Source organism: Carassius gibelio, chromosome B4 (assembly GCF_023724105.1).
Source record: "Carassius gibelio isolate Cgi1373 ecotype wild population from Czech Republic chromosome B4, carGib1.2-hapl.c, whole genome shotgun sequence".
NCBI classification, from domain to species: Eukaryota; Metazoa; Chordata; class Actinopteri; order Cypriniformes; family Cyprinidae; genus Carassius; species Carassius gibelio.
The window spans coordinates 21,413,735-21,434,807 of NC_068399.1; the positions used below are offsets into that span (position 1 = coordinate 21,413,735).

The window sequence follows — 21,073 nt, forward strand, 5'->3', positions numbered from 1 at the left end:
GCATACAGATTTTATAAGAGATTGAAAGCTATATTAAATTATTTCCTGGATACTGTAAAATAGTATTTTAAAACAAAATCTGATTGACTGAATAAATTATTATTTTCCGATAACTGCGTTCAGATAAAGTGCTTCTCAAACTCAAACTCAAACTAATCTGATAAACAAACTAACAAATAAATAAATAAATAAATTATATATATATATATATATATATATATATATATATATATATATATATATATATATATATATCCTGTTAGCTATCATCCGACCCTTGGTGGGATATTTATATTTATATATTTCATTAAATATGTATAAATGCATTTTTACACATTTTTTATTTTTATTTAGACACACTTTCATTTTATTTATGTGTATTTGTAAACATTTAGATATTTTCAAATTTTTTCAAATGTAGCATAAATACATATATAAAAATACATAAATATGGAAAGAAATGTATAAATAAAAAATAAATGTTGAAAAATACAATCCACGTTTTGTTTATTTTTGTATATTTATATACTAATTTATTTATTATTTTGTTAACTTTAACATTTCACATAATAGAGACTGTCCTGTAATTCTTTCACTGGTGAGAAGTTCCTCATGCAGCAACACAGAGACAAGACTCTTGTCTGCTCCTCTTTACAATAAGAAGTGTTTTGCTGCCATCTGCTGGACAAATGCAGCAGCGCAGTATTAAACTCACATGATTATTGCTCTTATTTTAATCTCAAAGTTAAACCTAATGAAAACAGAACATATTTAATTTAATAAAAACTCATCAAAATATCATTAGCAACAATATAGTTTATACTATGGTGTAATCATATTTTTATTGTTTCCCTGGTTAGAGTAAAAGAACATCTGAGTAAAATCCATTAATTCTTTAAAATTAGTCATGAGAAATTGGTTCTAGTAAGTTTGTGTAAGTGTTTGTAGTGTTCATACTTACAGAAGTCAGTGATCAGAGCTTGTGTCTGCTGTGTTCAGGTTCAGGTTTGATGCTGAATATAAGCTGCAGTGTTTCTGTATCAATCTGCTTTAAGTTTAGTGTGACTTTATCTCCACACTGACTTCTGACTGACACGAGTCTGTCCTCAGTGAAGTGTCTCTTCACGCTGGAGGAGGAGTCCCGCTCATCAGCGCTCACACTTTATTGATATATATGGAGAAAATCAAAATGCTGCTTTCTGATTTGTCACTGATTGTGTTTGATGATTTCCTCTGTTGTGTCTAATAAGGGAACAGTGAGTGTCATTGGCAGCTGTGAGTCTCTCTCTCTCTTTAGGGGGCTGACAGGAGCCAGTTTCTTCAGTGTGTTTGAGGAGCAGACGAGAAACTTGTGCTGTGCTCTGAGTTGATGAAGTAGTGTGTGTCGAGCTGAAGGAGAAGATGGAGAACTGTCTGATGCTGATGTTTCTGTGTTATATGATAAAACTCATCACCTCTGGTAGGTACATACTCAGAGTCAAGAGGTAATCTATTCTTTAAAATGTGCTGAAATAATTTACATGTAATGTTACACTTTACTACATACTATGTTTTGTATGTTCATCAATTGTCTCTCTCTCATGTGTAGACAGTGTGAGTGTGAGGTTGGTGAATGGTAGTTATCCCTGTGATGGTCGAGTGGAGGTTTATAATGATGGTCAGTGGGGAACAGTGTGTCATTATGCCTGGGATATTGCTGATGCTGAAGTGGTGTGTAGAGAGCTGGACTGTGGGACGGCTGTAAAAGCAACATACGATGCTCACTTTGGACAAGGATCAGGACCGATTTCAATGGGTTATCTATACTGTAGTGGATCTGAGACTACACTGAAAAACTGCCGTTCAGACAGCCAGTATGCACAGTACTGTGATCATGGTCAAGATGCTGGTGTTGTTTGTTCAGGTAAGCTACTCCAAACCTCAGTCTGTTATTTCATCACTCTCTTTCATAATTCACACTCAATCAATAACATATTTATGCAGGTGTTTACAAACATCACTATCAATCTTATGAAACAGGCAGTCTCTGTTTAACTGTTTTGTTCATAATAATATATTAATCTTAATTCCTTATTATCTTTCATGAAACAATGATGAAGAGAGTCACCATTAAAAATGTCATGTTTTTTTGTATATTCAGACAGTCTGATCTGACAATCTTATTTACATTGTTAATTTAATGAAGATTATCAAATTACAGATGAAAGATAAAATGACATATCTACGGTGAGCGGGAGCGACATGTTCGTAATTTTGTCGTGTTCACGAGATCATTTTGTCGAGATTAACGACATTCTTATGTTTACGAGTTTAATGTGTAAACAACTCTGTGTGACCATAGCAACCTGGGATTATGAGAAATGGATAAAACGACGGGCCGTTGAATTATTAGAAAAAGTCATCAATTATTCCTTATATATTTTTAAAATATTGTAAACGCCTTACAATTATAACAATAAAGTTTTGACTTTATGATCGTATGTGACGTGTTGTGTTTTTCATTAACAAATGAAACTACCCAAATGATCCATTCATCAACAGACATGTATAGGATAATTATAGTTTAATAATTAGCCAAAATTAACTATGTTTAAACCTTAACTACACTTCCATTAAAATTTCTGTATTGCTGTAATCATAGAGCATATGTCAGGCATTTACAGTAGACTATTATTTACAGAACTCTTCAGAACGTAAAGAGATTGAAATGAAGGGAAAATAAATCAAATACATAATGAATAAAATAATAATAATAATAATAATAATATACAAATATTACGGGAAAAGACTGGGATGAATAAAGATGTTTTCTTGTTTTTTGTTTTATGTAGCTATACTTCATTACTTCATGTAACATTTATTCATGATAAACTTCTTTCGAATGCTATCACGCGCACAGGCTACAGTCCGATAGCCTAGGCCTGTTTTTGATCTAATAATGAAATAATGTTTTAATTTATATAATAATGTAATATGTTCTTAATTCACATTAAAGTATTAATAAATCCTTATCTGATAATCGCGAGTTTCTACAGTTAAGCAGGTTTGTTTACGCAAACAACCGTGGCCACGACAAAACTAAGTGAACCGATCATATAAAATTAGATTAGTTGAATTCATTGCATTCATACATTTGACAAAAAAAAAAATCTAAATTTAATGATTTTCTCTAGTCCTCCAGCTGAGTAGAGTAAAGATGTTTCATTATCTGTCTTTATATTTCAAAGACTCAGAGCAAAGACTTCGACTTGTGGACGGGCTTCACCTGTGCTCTGGGAGAGTGGAGATGTTTCGTACAGAAGGATGGGGTTCAGTGTGTGACGCTGTCTTTGACCAGCAGGATGCAGAGGTTGTGTGTAAACAGCTGGACTGTGGGGCTCCTGTACAGGTGCTGGGAGCAGCTGCTTTTGGTAAAGGAAAAGGCCGTGTTTGGTCAGAGGAGATTCAGTGCAGAGGAAATGAATCTCAGATAGACGTCTGTTCACGATCATCTTCACAGAAATACAACTGTTCTCATGACAATGATGTGGGAGTGATCTGTTCTGGTTGAGTATTAACATTTGTCATCTCTTTAGATAAATTACATACACATGTAATACACTGCTGTTGTTTTGTTCAATTATTTTAACTCTAGTTTCATACTGTTTGAAAGAGCTGTCAGTTGTTTGTCCAGGTTACACAGATCTCAGGCTGGTGAATGGTTCAGACTCTTGTTCTGGAAGAGTGGAGCTTCAGTATCTCGATAAATGGGGCACAGTGTGTGATGCATGCTGGGATATGAGAGCTGCCAGTGTCGTCTGTAAACAGCTGAATTGTGGGATTGCTGTGTCTGTTGTGGGATCAGACTGGTTTGGAGTGGGAAGTGTTGAAATCTGGGCTGATGTGTTTGATTGTGACGGGAATGAAACAAAACTCTCAGAATGTTCCATCTCTTCATGGAGTCGAGCTGAATGTTCTCACAGACGAGATGTTGGAGTCATCTGCTCTGGTGAGCACATTCACACCACACTGAACTCATGAGTTTCAGAATAAAACTACACATTTAAACACATGTAACATATTTTGGATAAAAATATCACAAATAAATACTCTCTCCAGAAAGTAAAGTTCATCTGGAGAACTGCAGCTCTTCACAAACTCTCAACTGCAGCTTCACACAACAGCTGTCAGTGAAGAACACTGGTGAGAAAATCAACATCTGGACAGATTCTCCAGTTAATAGTGATCAGAAATATGTATGTACAATCACTGTTTTTCTGTCTCTGAATATCAGGTCGTGGGTCCATCAGGCTGGTGGGTTCTGGGGGAGACTGTGCAGGGAGGCTGGAGGTTTTTCACAGCGGCTCATGGGGGACAGTGTGTGATGACTCCTGGGATATTAAAGATGCCCATGTGGTGTGCAGACAGCTGCAGTGTGGAGTGGCCCTCAGTAACCAGCAGGTACCAGCCTGGTTTGGTCCTGGTTCTGGACACATATGGCTGGATGAGGTGGAGTGTGAGGGGAATGAGACGTCCCTGTGGAGCTGCTCTTCTTCAGGCTGGGGAAATCATGACTGTAATCAGAAGGAGGATGTAGGAGTCGTGTGCTCAGGTAAACATGCAGATGATCTTTTTTAGCATTAAAATGAAAATAACATATTTATAGTATATTCATTTGTCCACAGTGCCCTTTGTTTTCAATTTAGTTTTTCTTTTAGTGGTATTTTTGCATTTCTGTCTAGAGTTTAAAGAGATCAGGTTAACTGAGGGCTGTGAAGGGAATGTGGAGGTTTTCTACAATGGATCCTGGGGTAATGTGTGCTGGAACCAGATGGACAAAGACACAGCGAGTCTGATCTGTCAAGAGCTGAACTGTGGAAGATCTGGTGATTTATCTGCTTCTACGTCAAGACTGAAATCAGCTCCTAACTGGCTGGATAATTTTAAATGTCGACCACATGATTCCACTTTATGGCAGTGTCCATCTTCTCTCTGGGGACAGAATAACTGTGGTGATGATGAAGTGGCCAAATTTAATTGCTCAGGTGAGATTATATTTTAATGATTTAATATGGTCTCAGTAGTCATATTTTTTTTCTATGCCATAAGTATGTGGTTAGTAAACTATTTTTTTTTTTTTCGGCAAGACTAAACAGAGCAGGTGGAAAGAATATTTGTGATTGTTTAATGTTTTATTTCAGTGAAGGAGAGTGAAGAGTCTCCTCGGAGTCATCTGACATGTTCCGCATCTCCTCACCAGAGACAGTGTTCAAGTAAGATTCCTGATAATACATTAGTTAATGTCTCTTTGTGCAAACCTGTATTTGCCTTTATTATATTAATATCTGTGCACTGGATTATTTGCATTTAAAATCAGTTTTAAATATTTTATATATTTAACCAACTATGTCTTCAGTTTCAGTGTGTGTTTTGTTGTAAATGTTGTGCTGAAGCTGCTCAATGCTGGTTGATGTGTGTGTTTCAGAGCATCTTCCTCTCAGACTGAGAGGAGGTAAGGACCGGTGCTCTGGGAGGCTGGAGGTGTATCATAACGCTGTGTGGGGCTCAGTCTGTGATGATCAGTGGGACATCAGCGATGCTCAGGTGGTCTGCAGGCAGCTGGGTTGTGGAGCAGCACTGAGGGCTGATGGGAATTCAGTCTTTGGTGCTGGTGAAAGTGTTGTGTAGATGAACAAAGTCGAGTGCAGAGGGAATGAGATTCACCTGTGGGACTGTCCTCTCTCCCTGAAAAAACACACTGACTGCTCCGAGAAAGAGCATGCTGGACTCATCTGTGCAGGTCACATAATTTATTTTTTAGATAATTTTAGTGATTTGTGTATTTTAATCAATCAATTGCATGATTGTTAATGTGTTTGACAGATTCGCCAGATTTGTCAATTTCTTCTACTCCTGCCACAACATCAGCTTCTCCTCCAGTGTCTCCTCCAGTGCGCTCAACATCAGTCTCTCCTCCACAAACTCTCTCCGTCCCCCCAGTGCTTGTGATTGTTCTGGGAGTTGTGCTCTTACTGCTCTTAGTGCCACTGCTTATACTGATTCAGCAGAACAGAGTGATGAGGAGAGGTAGGAGTGATCCAGAGACTGTCATATTGTGTCTTATTCAGTGTGTGATCAGTCATGTGTTGTGAACTGACAGCAGGTTTGTCTGTCTACACTCACAGCTCTCTCTAAGAGGAGACACAGGACGACGACTGAAGCCGTTTATGAGGAGATTCAGCGCAGACACAATCACTTCACTCAGAGGGGTGAGACATGAGCCATCAATCTCATTTAATAGCATTAATAAGAGTCTGTCAGACAGTTGATGCTCATCTATTATTAGTCCTGTTAAACCTCCTGCTTCAAACCACAGAATTCCTGACAGAAAACCACAGAGCTGCAGGTGCATGTTTATATGTGTGTGTGTGTGTGTGAGTGTGTGTGTGAGAGAGAGAGAGAGAGAGGGAGAGAGTATCTCTTCCTGTGAGTATTTTTAGATTGTCATAAGGAGGTGTTCATATGTTACACTAAGTGTAGGTGCAGGTGTGTGTGTGTATTTCTGGAAGGCAGTGAGGAATGGGTTCATGTGAGGATACTTGTGTGTTTACTAACAGGTTGAAAAAGGGATTTCTGCCTATAATGATTTTAAAATGTGAATAATTCATATTTGAGTTGTCTTCTTTATGATCAAAAGATAATGAGAATTCAGTTTTTATTTGTAATGATGAACATGTTTCTGACTGCTCTGCTCTTCTTTTTCAGGGAGTCTCATCTCTGAAGAACTGCATTCTGGGTATGAAGATGCTGATGAGCTTCTCTCAGGTTCGAGAGATGATGCACATACACACATATATATATATATATATATATATATATATCGCATATATATCAAACCTTTTTTTATAATTAAGTGAAGTGAACCAATTCTATTACAAATTTGATTATTCACCCAATATTATTTAAATACTGCTGTTTGCATATGTTAACAGTGTGTCTTTTTTAGCAAAAGAGTTCAAGATTGCATATTATGATGATATCACTAATGACAGTGGCCTAAAAGGTCAGAGACGTTTTTAACTGATCACATGATTCATCACCAAATATTTAATAAATTCTCGATCTGCCAAAAGAACATATTTTGGTTTTGTATCCAAACATATTGTGTGTTGATGCAGAAGAGATGGTGAAGGAAATCACAGCGGGATACTATGATGATGTCATCACTGATGGACTGAAACCAGATCGTGAGACAGGTGTCACTCTCTTACTCTACAACAGCATATAATATACTTAATTTAAAATATTACTGTACATTTAAGCTAGTTTTTTTATTATTAAATGAAAGTGAGACTGATGAATGTGTGAATTTGTAGAAGACACACCTGAGAGCTATGATGATGTCATGACAAGCGGACTAAACTCTGATATCAGAAAAGGTCTTTTACTCTTTTGTCAGTTAAAATATACATATAATATTTAAAATCCAGTTTGTCATAGATATTTTAAATTACTCATATTCAATTTTGACATATTTTTATGTGCAGTGGACACAGCAGAGAATTATGATGATGTCATCATTAATAGACAGATCTCTCAAGGGGAAACAGGTGAGATGAACAGAACTACATTTTTCATGTTTAAATGAGTATTAGATATTCGCTCCGTTTAATCAAGTCACTGAAGGGAAAAGGGATCCTTCAAAATTGTTTTATAAACTGATATGAGATGTTTTTATGTCATTCTTGATCAGAGAGAGTTCAGGAGGAGTATGATGATGTCATGAGTGTCAGTGAAGATGTGACAAACCTGTTGAGTAAGTTACTATAACACTTTTGTTCTCATATTATACTTTATTTAGATTTAAAGGTCCCGTTTTTCACGTTTTTTTAAGCTTTGATTGTGTTTACAGTGTGCAATATAACGTGTTCATGTTTCGCGTGTAAAAAAAACACAGTATTTTTCACACAATTCACCTATCTGTATACCGCTGTTTTCACTGTCATAAAAACTGGCTGATGACTTCCTTGTTCTATAAAGTCCCTCCTTCAGCAATATGTAACAAGTTCTGGTTGTGCCAGCGGTTCCTGTGTTGTGATTCCACAGCAGCTGAGCGCAGGCTGCCCTCCTGGTAACGTGAGTTGAGTAGTTACTTACTCAATTCTTATGTACTTATAATCACAGGAGCGTTTTTACTGATGAGGTGCGCATGAAAATTGCATTCGTTTTTTTTGCACAGCCCTAACATCTAGTTAACAAAGCTAAACAGCGTTTCCCTTTGTGTAATAAGTTACAGAAACTGTTAAACGCACCAATTTAAATAATAAAATACACTTACCGGTTGTGGTCCATAAACAACGCCTTCTCCAGACAAAGAGGGAACTGCTCCATCTTTCAAGAATAATCTTTGTGCGAATCCGGCATTAAACTGGTTGAGATTGAGAAAGCTGTCCTCAGCAAAATGTGCTGCACATAGTTTTACATATGGATTATAATTTTCAGGAACCGAGTTAAACATAAATTGTAACCATTAATCTCTAAGTACAGCATCCCTGGGAAGCCCAAACAAAGGTGATTGTACTCCGAGATGAAAATAACAGCGTTTCAATGACATGGCAAACACAAATGCAGCTCTTCCTCTTCTCCGTCGGAGCGCAACAAGACCACGCCCCCCTTTTTGTGAATTCATGTGGGCGGAGGTTAGTCAAAAAACTGTTTTAGTGACGTCATTACTGCAGGAACTAGAGGGATGTAGTCCAAACGGGTCGTTTTTTGTAGGCGAATTCTGTTAAATAAAATATCTTGCTTTTATTGAAATTTGAGCTTTAGAATTTTACAGATATTATTTATACTCTATCAACAACTTTACACACTAACTAAAGTTTAAAACATGGGATCACGAAGAAGGGGACCTTTAGTATTTTTTAATATTTTTCCAGTTGTTTAGACTTCAAATGTTTATTCACGTACAGTATTTGACATGATTTAAGATTTTGTTTTTAATAACAGATTATGATGATGTGGAGGAGGAGTCAGACAAGGAAGGGGGTCATTTGGCTCAATGATGTCATCCACTGCCTTGGTTCAACACATCTGAACAAATGCTGAGTTATTGATATATCAATATTGTTATTGATATGTCCAATCTCACATTTTTATATTTTTTCCCATTTTTGCATTAAATCTGTTATGCCTTTGTAGATTTTGTTGGATTTTTTGGCCTTGTTAATAGAAAAAAAAAAAAAAAAAGTTTTTGTGTGTCAATAAGAGAATACATGATCCCTGAAGTCAAATATGATCTTACATTATAAAGCACAAACACAGTGAAAATCAAAACATCCTAAATATAAACACAATGACCATCAGTGATGTAACAGCCCTCAGCTTCACCACAGAAAGTACTGAGTTCATGAGCAGATGATGCTGAAAAAATGCTTGCATTTATTTTGGATGCGATAAGTAACTTTCACAATAGAAAGAAAATAAAAAAAAAATCAACTAAAATCAACTATCAACTATTATTATCATGTGGACAATAAAAATAAATAAATTATGCATATTGCTTGTCTGCTGGGCTTATATATTTTACTTATAAACTACTTTTATATTCTATATTTTACTGTTACACGTTTAAAATATTTCTCAGGGATATGCCAGTATCAAATGTTCCTGTTGCGATTAATTGCTCATGCTTTTATCACAGTATACGGTATTTTAATGGTATTGAAATTTTAATTTTGTTCAAAATACAGTATAACAGGTTAAATAACTTTTTTCTTATAACAAAAATAACTGAACATTTAAATGCAATAAAGCAATACAAAATTTTACTATAAGACCTCTTTAGTTAACCATTAACATTCACAATGAGCAATAGCTACAATTACAACAGAAGATATTCATCTTTTTTTTAAGTCTTAGTTTACGTTAGCTCATTAAATAATACAGTTGCAACTTTAGATTTAACAACATTAGATACTGAATAGCTAATTAATGAATGTTCAGAAGAATTTTCCATTGGCAGAGATGTTGCTATGATTGACTTATTATTATTATCAGTAGTAGTAGTAGAACTTTTCTGTACTTTTTTAATGAAAACATCAGCTACATGACCCGAGAACTATATTTTGGTTATTAAGTATTTGATTAAATAAATAAATGTTTTCTTATTATTTTTTAATTAGTTTTAAAAAAGTATAAACCGGTAATATTTAACAATTCTCTCATTTCTTCTGGAATTTAAATCCAAAGTCAGTGAGGCTTCTCTGAGGAGAACAGCATCCTTTGTGTTGTGCACGTAAACCGTTTTAATCAATGTTTCTGATTATTTTTATTAATCTGTGGTTCTCTGGTGTCTAAACAAAAGTGTGGCCATGTCATGATATTCTATCTTTCTTTTTGTGCTGATGACAAAGAAAGTTTGTAATTAGAGTATATTACATTTTAAAAATGCTCGTAATCAGATTAAAGTTACTCCTTTATGGATTACATTATTACATATTATTCACACAATGGCAACAAATCATTCATAATTAATTGATTTTCTCTCTCTCTCTCTCTCTTTTAAAATTAAAAAATACATTTAGTTTTGACTCTATTCACAATATTAAACGGTCATGTAAATGTCATGTTAATCAGTTTTCAAACCATGCTTCTGAATTTGGGTGAAAAAAGCGCCTCTCAATCAATGAGATCATGTTTGACACAAATAATAATGCAAGTTACTAAATACTGCTGATGTCTATCTGTGAAACACTATAGCAGTCCTCATCATTTCCAGAAGGACCTTAACTGTTGAATTGAGAAATCTGACCTAAAATACTTAATAAAAAAAACACTTAGATAAAATATATCTGTTTTTAGTGTTCAAGTATTCAAATCATTTATTTACAATTTTTATGGTTTAAATAATTTGTAGCTTTTTAATCGACTCACAAACTCACTGCAGTTCTTACATGAAGCCCAGTTTGGTCCTTTCATTTTTAAAGCATTGTATGATGATGATATAAATTTTTTAAATATATTTTCATTCTATTGTATATATTTAACCTGTTAACCGTCACTCACATTATATATATATATATATATATATATATATATATATATATATATATATATATATATATATATATATATATATATATATATATATATATATATCAATCACCCGGACCCCATATATATATATATATATATATATATATATATATATATATATATATATATATATATATATATATATATATATATATATATATATATATATATATATATATATATATATATATATATATATATATATATATGTTATGTTAAATGGAAAGTTTAAAACAAGTTAGAAAAAAAAAAAATCTAATAAGTGTTGGAAAATAATAGACATCCGAGAATGTGATGCAACCACAACGTGAAGAGAATTTTTGGATTCTTAGTGTTTAAAAAAACATACTGACACATAAAATGTTAACCCAGAGATAATTATCATACAAAAAAAAACACACAAATAAAATTTTTTTGAGGGAGTGACCACACACGTGGCCAGATAAAATAATAATAAATATTATTTCAATAGAAAATTGTGGAAGAAATTGAGGTAATATGATCCAAAAATAGAATCTGACTTTGTAATAACACTTTTGGATTGAGAAACAAATACCAACCAGTGAATTTAACAGAAATCACTGAGCCATTATTATTATTTCTAAAGAGCATACAGATTTTATAAGAGATTGAAAGCTATATTAAATTATTTCCTGGATACTGTAAAATAGGTTTTCAAAACTAAATCTGATAGACTGAATAAATTGTTATCAGATAACTGGGTTCAGATAAAGTGCTTCTCAAACTCAGACTGATGCTTCCTCGTTTCCTCGCTCCTCTGCTCTCCAGAAGTGCCCTTTTTTTTGGTGGTGTTTTTTTTTTTTTTTTTTTTATCAATGCTACTGGTCACCCTTTACGTCTGTCTGTCTGTTTTACAAATATTTAGCAAATGAAAGTTCTTAAAACGAGCTTGTGTAAATCTTATTCGATCCTCAAGCTGTCAGTAAGCTGATAACTCCGCCCCCTCGATATTCATTAAATCAACTGAAGTTCCACAGCAGCCGCACAGTAGACAACAGCTGAGCTGAACACAGTTTTGCGAAGGGTAAATACATATCTTGTTGTTTTAATAAGTACTACTAAACACTATATCTATAAAGGCTCATATTTTATTTATTTGATGTCTGACTGACTCACTGACTGAGACATGCGGGACGTCGCCTGAGAGAGAGGGCTAGCATTTGCCATCTAGTCATAGCCAACACTTAAATAGCCTGTGCATACAATTGCATTTCATCTTTTATAAAATGCTATTTTGGCCAAATGCATTTTACCACAGGAAAAACTGAGCGCTCCGTCTATATAGCTACAAAAACTAGTTTGTAACCTGTAACGTTAGATGAAAATGTAATGTGATGCCGGCAGGGGCAGGCGCCGTCGCCGTTTTAATGACGGACAAAAGACAAAAAAAAAAAAAAAAAAAAAAAAAAAAATCACATTTGCTGGCCAAAAACAATATATTGATAAGCAATACAACAACATATAATTTGTTTTTACCATCGGAAAATCATAACAGGTGCGCCCCCGTGCTGTTTCGTACTGGAACTTACACAAAGCGACGAGTGATCCTCGTCACCTACATAACTATATTTCTAAGAAATTTCTTCTATGATTTATGATTGCTGATACACTTAATTTATTAACATTTAGGCTAATCACGTGATGGTATACTCTCCGCTCGTCCTCACATGTATAAAATGTTGTAAAACATGGTTTTACTACAGTAATGTAGTAAGTTAGTAACAAAAAAAAAATTACAGATCACTGTGAAATCGTTATATTTTATCATGCAGAATGTCATTCATGATTCATTCCAAGGGTTCATTTATTTGATCCAAAATACAGCAAAATCAGTAATATTGTGTAATATTTTTAAAATTTTAAATAACTGTTTTCTATTTGAATATATTTTAAAATGTGATTTTATTTTTGTGATCAAAGCTGAATTTTCAGCATCTTTACTCCAGTTCAGTACTCTTCAGTGTCACGTGATCCTTCAGAAATGCTTTTCACTGCAACTGTAGTTTTCACACTTTTTATTTATTTTTTTATTGCTGGCTTATTTTAGGGAAAGTGTAGTGAATAAGAGACCTTCAAGAGACCAACATCCCTGGTCCACCACAGTGTCAAATTTTGCCAGGTACATGGCTCACAGAAGGTTGATGTTGTAATTAGGGTTAAAGAAGCCCTTAAAACCCTGTTTATCTATATTATCTAATTATCTAATATTATTATTATGGTTGTTATTAATCGTGAATAAATCTAAAGCTTTTGAGACTATTATTTTGTGTTATTTAATTTGTCATGAAGATGTGACCATTTCTTCCTTTTATGCAGGCTTACTAAATAATCTTGATATAAAAAAGGGAGGGGGGTGCCCTTTTTCAGTTTCAGCACATGCCCCTCAAAAGGTCTGTGCACGGCCCTGTATATATATATATATATATATATATATATATATATATATATATATATATATGCATTTTTACACTTTTTTTATTTATACACATTTTCATTTTATGTATATGTGTATTTGTAAACATTTATATATTTTCACATTTATTAAAATGTAGCATAAATACATATATAAAAATACATAAATATGGAAAGAAATGTATAAATAAAAAATAAATGTTGAACAATACAATTCACGTTTTATTTATTTTTGTATATTTATATACTCGTTTATTTATTATTTTGTTAACTTCATCATTTCACATAATAGAGTCTGTCCTGTAATTCTTTCACTGGTGAGAAGTTCCTCATGCAGCAACACAGAGACAAGACTCTTGTCTGCTCCTCTTTACAATAAGAAGTGTTTTGCTGCCATCTGCTGGACAAATGCAGCAGCGCAGTATTAAACTCACATGATTATTGCTCTTATTTTATTCTCAAAGTTAAACCTAATGAAAATAAATAATATTTAATTTAATAAAACTAATCAAAATAGCATTAATATAGTTTATACTATGGTGTAATCATATGTTTATTGTTTTCTTGGTCAGAATAAAAGAACAAATGAGTAAAATCCATTAATTCATTAAAATTAGTTGTGAGAAATTGGTTCTAGTAAGTTTGTGTAAGTGTTTGAAGTGTTCAGACTTACAGAAGTCAGTGATCAGAGCTTGTGTCTGCTGTGTTCAGGTTCAGGTTTGATGCTGAATATAAGCTGCAGTGTTTCTGTATCAATCTGCTTTAAGTTTAGTGTGACTTTATCTCCACACTGACTTCTGACTGACACGAGTCTGTCCTCAGTGAAGTGTCTCTTCATGCTTATAGAAGTGATGTGTTTGATTGTGAAAGAAACAAAACTCTCAGAATGTTCCATCTCTTCATGGAGTCGAGATGTTGGAGTCATCTGCTCTGGTGAGTTCAATTCAATTCAATTCAAGTTTTATTTGTATAGCGATTTTTACGATACAAATACTTGCAAAGCAAATTTACAGAAAATTTAGTTTCTACAATATTTAGTACTTATACTTATCAATGGTGACTTTCAGTTTATGTGAATATGACAGAAATTTTCAGAAGAAATAATACAAGATGTAGTCAACCAACGATGAACACTATTATTAGCAATGTGTTTTGTTTAGATCTTCATGTATGTGTAGTGGACTCACTAGAGCATAATGATGATGTCATTATTATTGGACGGAACTTTAAATGTGTAACAGGTGAGTCACACAGAACTGCTTTTTATCATAACATACTGTATTATATATTATTTATCATGTTACATAATGAACATTAAAACCATCATTGAATCCTCATAGGTTTATAAAGTTTAATCTAATAGCCTCAGACAGTCATGAGGAGAAAGAGATCAGTGACACAAGCTGTGTTACACATTACAATGTGAGGTTTTATTTCACATGTGTATCAGAGGGAGATCAGGAGGAGTATGATGATGATGATGATGTGATGAGCAGACAGGAAGATGAGAGAAACATGCTGGGATGGGTATTGTTACCTTTTTACATAATCTACATGTCAGATTAAATTAAATTAAATTAAATTAAATTAAATTAAATTAAATTAAATTAAATTAAATTAAATTAAATTAATGCATTTAGCAGACGGTTTTATCCAAAGCGACTTACAGTGCATTCAGGCTAACAATTTTTACCTATCATGTGTTCCCGGGGAATCAAACCCCCAACCTTGCGCTTGCAATCCTCTACCACTTGAGCTACAGGAACACTATATTATATATTATAATATTAGGAACACTATATTATATATAGTTTCTTATATTGCTACTAATGAGTCAATTTCTTCTGTTTTTATAAAAGTTGAAATGCTTTATCAACAAATTTTAGTATTTGTATTTTAGTATTTGCCCTTTTACTTTGATATCAATGCTTTTCAACTAATAAAAAAAAATATGCCATTCATTCATCGTGTCTCAATAATATATTTTTAAAAGAACGGTTAGAATAAAAGAGAAATTCAGAAGTTCAGCTTCAGACAGCATTTTATAGCTAAATATAATAATAAAATTATATTTTATAAAGCATCATGGTTTTTTTACAAACTTGAATTGACTCAAGTAAAACAATTTACAATTTTGTTCACAAGAAATATTACTGGGAAAGACAAAGGTATGCACATCCGTGTGAAAAAAAATATATATAAAAACACTCACCCAAACTGCAGAGTTTATTGTGTGATGGTCTATTTTAACTTTAAACAGTCTCATTTTATGTTTGATGGTGAATTATTTGCGCTGGGCTTGAATCTTTTGCAGCAATAGCTCCATATGCAGATTGAGGTTGGGCTGACCTTTCTTAGTTTTTATCTTCAACAACTGATAGGTTGCTATTTTCTTCTTATATTTTTTTCACAGCATCCTCTCGCTGAGCTTGTCTTTCAAGAATTCCTACACAGACACAATAAGAATGTAAAGGATGATTACAATGTGTTGGTTTATGTGACATAATGAGTCTTCCTTAATGACATCACAAATTAGATGGATTAGGAAATTGAAAACTGTACAACAATTCATTCATACTGATGGCTCTAGCACTGAGAAAATATTAGACAGTTTTTATTTCCTCACCTCACGTTCCTCGTTTATCCTTTCATATTCTTGCTTTGTCTTCTGATACGATGACATTTTCTGCTTCCTTTGGATGAATGGAGTCTTTTGGGAGCCGAAGACACAAATCAGAAATGTGCCTTCGTGTGTGTGTGTGTGTGTGTGTGTATATATATATATATATATATATATATATATATATATATATATATATATATAAATATATATTTTTTTACTATCTGTTACGGTACCTGTCAGACTCTGCTCGTTCATCAGCTGAATCAGAGACAGTAGTTTGGTCAGTCGTTGTGTTTAAGATGTGTTTCTCAGTAAAAGGTAAATCCAACACTGTTTTTAGTTCATCATCTGCCTCCGTCTCTTCATCTACTGCTCTCCCTTTACATCGTTCCTCTTTTTTTCTTGTTTTGCTTCATCTAGTCATTGTTTTTAAGCCAGGTACAGATGTCTCAGATGCTCAGGATATTCCTCTTCTGACTGGATTGGTGATGCTTGCATTTTCTTCTTCTCCTTTCTGAGAAGTTTGTTATATTCATGTTTCATCTTCTCCCTCCTTTTGAAGACAAATCCCTGACCTGAGAAAGATAGAGAGGGAGATGAGATTCAAACAGTAACTTACACACTCTACTTTTAGTCCTAGTTAAATATTTGTTGTTTATATTGGTCGATGACATGACGCCATTTTTTCTGGATCTATTACGTTGATAAAAAAAAAGTAATTTATATGAGAAAAATAAGCAAGTTAACTCTCTCTCTCTTTTTTTTTTTTTTTTTTTTTGTATAACATGATATTAATGTTTTCCCAAATGTAACCAACTAGGCGCGTGCTGTTTACAAAGATTTCTGTCTTTGTTTGTCATTGATCCTTATGTCAGATTTGTTTATTCATTGTTATCTAAAATGCATTTTCTGAAAAAGTGGCTATGTTTAAAGTGGACTACTCACCGTCTTTTACACTACCATCAAAAACTTTGCTCTCTGGAACCCATTTTCTTTTCTTTTTGCCGTTGTGTGTTAAACCACCATGTGGACACATGTTATTTAAGTATTTTCCTTTAATCGGACCTTTAGTTTCAGCGGTTTGTTTTAAAGGTGCCATGTTTCACGGTAACATATTCTTATTTGTGAACATTAACGGTTTTTTATTTTTCGCGTAAAGAAAGGCGCACATTAATGACGTAAGGATGATCATAAGGCATTACACTGGTACACTCAACATGGCCGCGCACTCGGTCGCTAAGAGGAACATCTCGGTTACGTATGTAACCTTGGTTCCCTGAATAGGGAACGAGATGCTGCGGTGACGTCACCACGTATGGGAACACCTCCGGTGTGACGAATGTCTGAAGCCCTATACCATCCCGCCAATCCTATTGGCCAAATGGCGCATAGCACCACCCTACGCATGCGCACGCATGATATACCTGGGTGCAGCGCGCCATTTCGCTCAGATTTCATGACTGAAGATGAAGAAGTTATCAAGGTACGGAACGGCCAGAACCGCAGCATCTCGTTCCCTATTCAGGGAACCAAGGTTACATACGTAACCGAGATGTTCCCTATCATAGGTCACTTCGATGCTGCGGTGACGTCACCACGTATGGGAACGATATACCAAAACGCCTGACGTACCTGATAACTGAGATCCGAGGAAGCATCTGCTCAAGCGGAGAGAACCCGGGAGCCAGGAGCCATCCTCACATCCAGACTGTAGGACTTGATAAAAGTGCTCGGTGAGGACCATCCTGCCGCAGCACAGATATCATCCATAGAAGATCCACTGAGAAAAGCTTGAGAAGAAGCCACAGCTCAAGTGGAATGAGCCTTAATTCCTAAGGGCGAAGCGAGTCCGCGCGCCTCATAGGCCAAAGAAATTGCCTCCACCAGCCAATGGGACATGCGCTGTTTTGGAACCGCATGGCCCTTACTTTTATGTCCAAGACAGACAAACAGCTGGTAGATTCACGCCAAGGGGCTGTACGATCCACATAAGTCTTTAAAGCTCTCACAGGGCAAAGACTTAGATCTTCTGATCCAGCCTCAGCAGGTGAAAAAGCTTCCAGGAACACTTGCTGAAAGCGAAAGAGGTTAGATGCGACCTTAGGAACATAGTTAGGCCTGGGCCGCAGCAGCACCTTCACAGAGCCCGGTGCAAATTCCATGCATGAGGGTGAAACAGAAAGAGCCTGTAAATCCCCAACTCTCTTGAGGGAGGATAAAGCCATGAGAAGAAGTGTCTTCAGTGTCAAGAATTTATCCGATACGGTCTCCGAGGGCTCAAACGGATGCCCTGATAAACCTAGCAACACAATGGATAAACCCCATGAAGGAACTCGCACAGGGCGGAAAGGCCTCAGCCGTCGCGCACGCTGTACGAAACGAGAAACTAGTGGATGACGCCTCATAGAGGCACCGCCTATGTATTCGTGGTAAGCTGAAATGGCTGCCACGTAAACCTAAAAGTGGCTGGTGTTACGCCATCCGAAAAACAATCCTGGAGGAACTCCAGCACTGAAGCCACTGGGCAGTAAACTGGATCCACATTACGATTGCCACACCAGGCTGTAATCAGTCTCCACTTGAAAGCATATAAGCGTCTCGTAGAAGCTGCTCTAGAATTCAATATAGTCTCAGTGGTTTCAACAGAAAGACTGGGACATACTAATGCACTCCGCTCAGTGGCCACGCCCACAGTTTCCACAGATCCGGCCTCGGGTGCCAAATCAGCCCCTGTGCTTGTGATAATAAATCCTGTCTGAGGGGAATCCCCAAGGAGAGCCCGCTAGCAGACTGATCAGATCCGCAACCCACGGCTGCGTGTGCCATCGCGGAGCCACCAGCAGCAGCTGATCCACTCTGTCCCACCGTATTCTGCATAATACCGCTGGGATCAAACGAATCGGAGAAAAAGCATACAGACTGGTCGTGGGCCAGCTGTGAGCTAATGAATCCACGCCCAGGGGCGATGGGGGGCATAGGGAGAACCATAGCGGGCAATGCGTAGTCATGTTTGACGCGAATAAATCCACTTTCGCTTGCCAAATATCCGCCATAAAAGATTCACCGTCTGGAGGTGTAATCTCCATTCTCCCTGTTCCAGAGCCCGTCTGGATAGCATGTCCGCTCCGAAGTTCAAACGTCCGGGGACATGAACAACTCGGATCGACAGAAATTTTCTCTGAGACCAGAGAAGAACATGTCTCGCCAGCCTGCACAGGGGGCGAGAGCGTAATCCTTCCTAATGATTCAGGTATGAGACAAACGCTGTGTTGTCTGATCTGAGCAGCACAAGACGGCCGATCAGCAGATTCGCAAATTACTGGAGAGCCAGAAAACTGCCAGTAATTCCAACCGGTTTATATACCAACTGCGTTGTGCAGCTGTCCACACTCCATGGGCTGGTAGCCCTTGACAAACAGCTCCCCAACCGGTCAAAGACGCATCCGTCGTGACGGTCTCTGGGAAAGCTCAAATCCCCAGCCGAACCCCGGTAGGAGAAACTCGGTTGGCATCCATAGCTTTAATGACATCACACAACTCCGTGTCACCGAAATCGTCGGATGCGGAAGACAACGGGGTGAAATATTTCGTCTTTCCGCCCACTTTTCCACTGAAAAGGGCGCATGTGAAGTAACCCCAGACAAATTACGGGGAATGCCGCTGCCAATCGTCCAAGTGGTTAACAGACGGACGCCCTGGAGCCGCAACGGGGCCAGAGCTACATCCATGCATTGAGAAGTACGGGGTCTACGACTTCTATAGCCCCTTTGCTCAGCAGAGTTGACATCTCCTGTCACAACACTGCTATTACCATCAGTCTACCACCGTGGAAAGAATTCAGCGGAAAGAGGCGGGCCTCTAAAAAACGAATTGGTGTATCCGTGACAATTGTGCGTAACACCCATTGAGAAATGCCGGGCAAGCGTTCCACGCGACCCAAAACGATACTAGCAGTCTCAAATTTCCGCTTTCTGCAACGCTGTCATACACATAATGTCCGTGCACGGAAAAGCCTGCGGCATTCGTGCACAGGGGAAGTGTATGCATAAGAGCTATTGCGTCCCGTTGTGTATATTCCTGAACGTGTCCACGGCAGGAATTAGACCAACGAATTGAACATCAGGCTCTGCCGCTAACTACAACGGCGGCTGTGCGAGCCGTCATAAACGGGTCGTCTGTGTAAGACCCTTGAATCGCCCCTCAAGATCTGAAAGCTGGATTGCGCAGTGTCTGAGGGATTATTATTTATTATTTACGCCTGGCATTACAGCCCGATCCAATGCTGCTCGAAGCGCTGTTTGCTGCGAGACAGTCAATGTTAGAGCGTAGGGACTGCAGTGAGAGTGTTGGATGCGCATTAGCGGTCCAACAGCACTCTATAGTGGAGGGCACAGTCCCTGGCGAACATGAAGTAAAGCGCATGCGTAAACTTGCTGCGTTTCGTTGTGTATAATCCTGAAGCGTATCCACGGCAGGATTTAATTCACCAAGATAAAAATCGGGCCACGTCGCCATTGCGAGAACGTGGCGGCTGTATGAGCAGTCATAAACTGGCCATCTCTGCCAGCCTTTTGTGCCGTCCCTCAAACTCTGAAGGCTGGATTGTGCAGAGTGTCTGAGGGGGCGCTCAAATGATAGCTCAATCCAATGATGCTCGAGGTGGCTTGCTGCGAGACAGTCAATGTTAGAGCGTGGGGACTGCAGTGAGAGGGTTGGATGTGCATTAGCAGTCCAACAGCACTCTCTAGTGGAGGGCACAGACCCTGGCAAACATAGAAGGAAAGCGCAAGCGTCAAACTCGCCGCGTTTCGTTGTGTATAATCCTGAAGCGTGTTCACGGCAGGATTTAATCCAACAAGATAACATTAGGCCACGCCGCTAGCGAGAACGCGGCAGCTGTGTGAGCCGTCATAACTGGCCATATTCGCCAGTCTCTCGTGG

At 36.8% G+C, this 21,073-nt stretch overlaps 2 protein-coding genes across 6 annotated transcripts in view; one reads left to right on the top strand and one right to left on the bottom strand.

Moving 5' to 3' along the window:
* Window positions 1–9,046, top strand: part of LOC127956351 (scavenger receptor cysteine-rich type 1 protein M130) — a 59,396-nt gene extending 50,350 nt beyond the window's left edge. Inside the window, exons 17-25 of the mRNA XM_052554207.1 lie at window positions 6,165–6,248; window positions 6,745–6,804; window positions 6,986–7,042; window positions 7,158–7,235; window positions 7,356–7,418; window positions 7,527–7,589; window positions 7,733–7,795; window positions 8,020–8,115; window positions 8,989–9,046. Coding sequence (XP_052410167.1) covers window positions 6,165–6,248; window positions 6,745–6,804; window positions 6,986–7,042; window positions 7,158–7,235; window positions 7,356–7,418; window positions 7,527–7,589; window positions 7,733–7,795; window positions 8,020–8,114 — 563 coding nt within the window. The 3' untranslated portion in view covers window position 8,115; window positions 8,989–9,046. The remainder of the gene's footprint in view (window positions 1–6,164; window positions 6,249–6,744; window positions 6,805–6,985; window positions 7,043–7,157; window positions 7,236–7,355; window positions 7,419–7,526; window positions 7,590–7,732; window positions 7,796–8,019; window positions 8,116–8,988) is intronic.
* The window catches only part of LOC127956360 (uncharacterized), a 216,496-nt gene that overhangs the window by 104,455 nt on the left and 90,968 nt on the right, over window positions 1–21,073 (bottom strand). For 2 of the 5 annotated variants that reach the window (XM_052554220.1, XM_052554219.1), the window contains exon 1: window positions 17,078–17,328. The gene's annotated coding sequence lies outside the window, so the exon portion shown is untranslated. Of the gene's footprint in view, window positions 1–14,835; window positions 15,956–16,135; window positions 16,220–16,555; window positions 16,703–17,077; window positions 17,329–21,073 lie in introns of those variants that run through there. The other 3 variants (XR_008153529.1, XR_008153530.1, XM_052554221.1) reach the window with 3 other exon arrangements.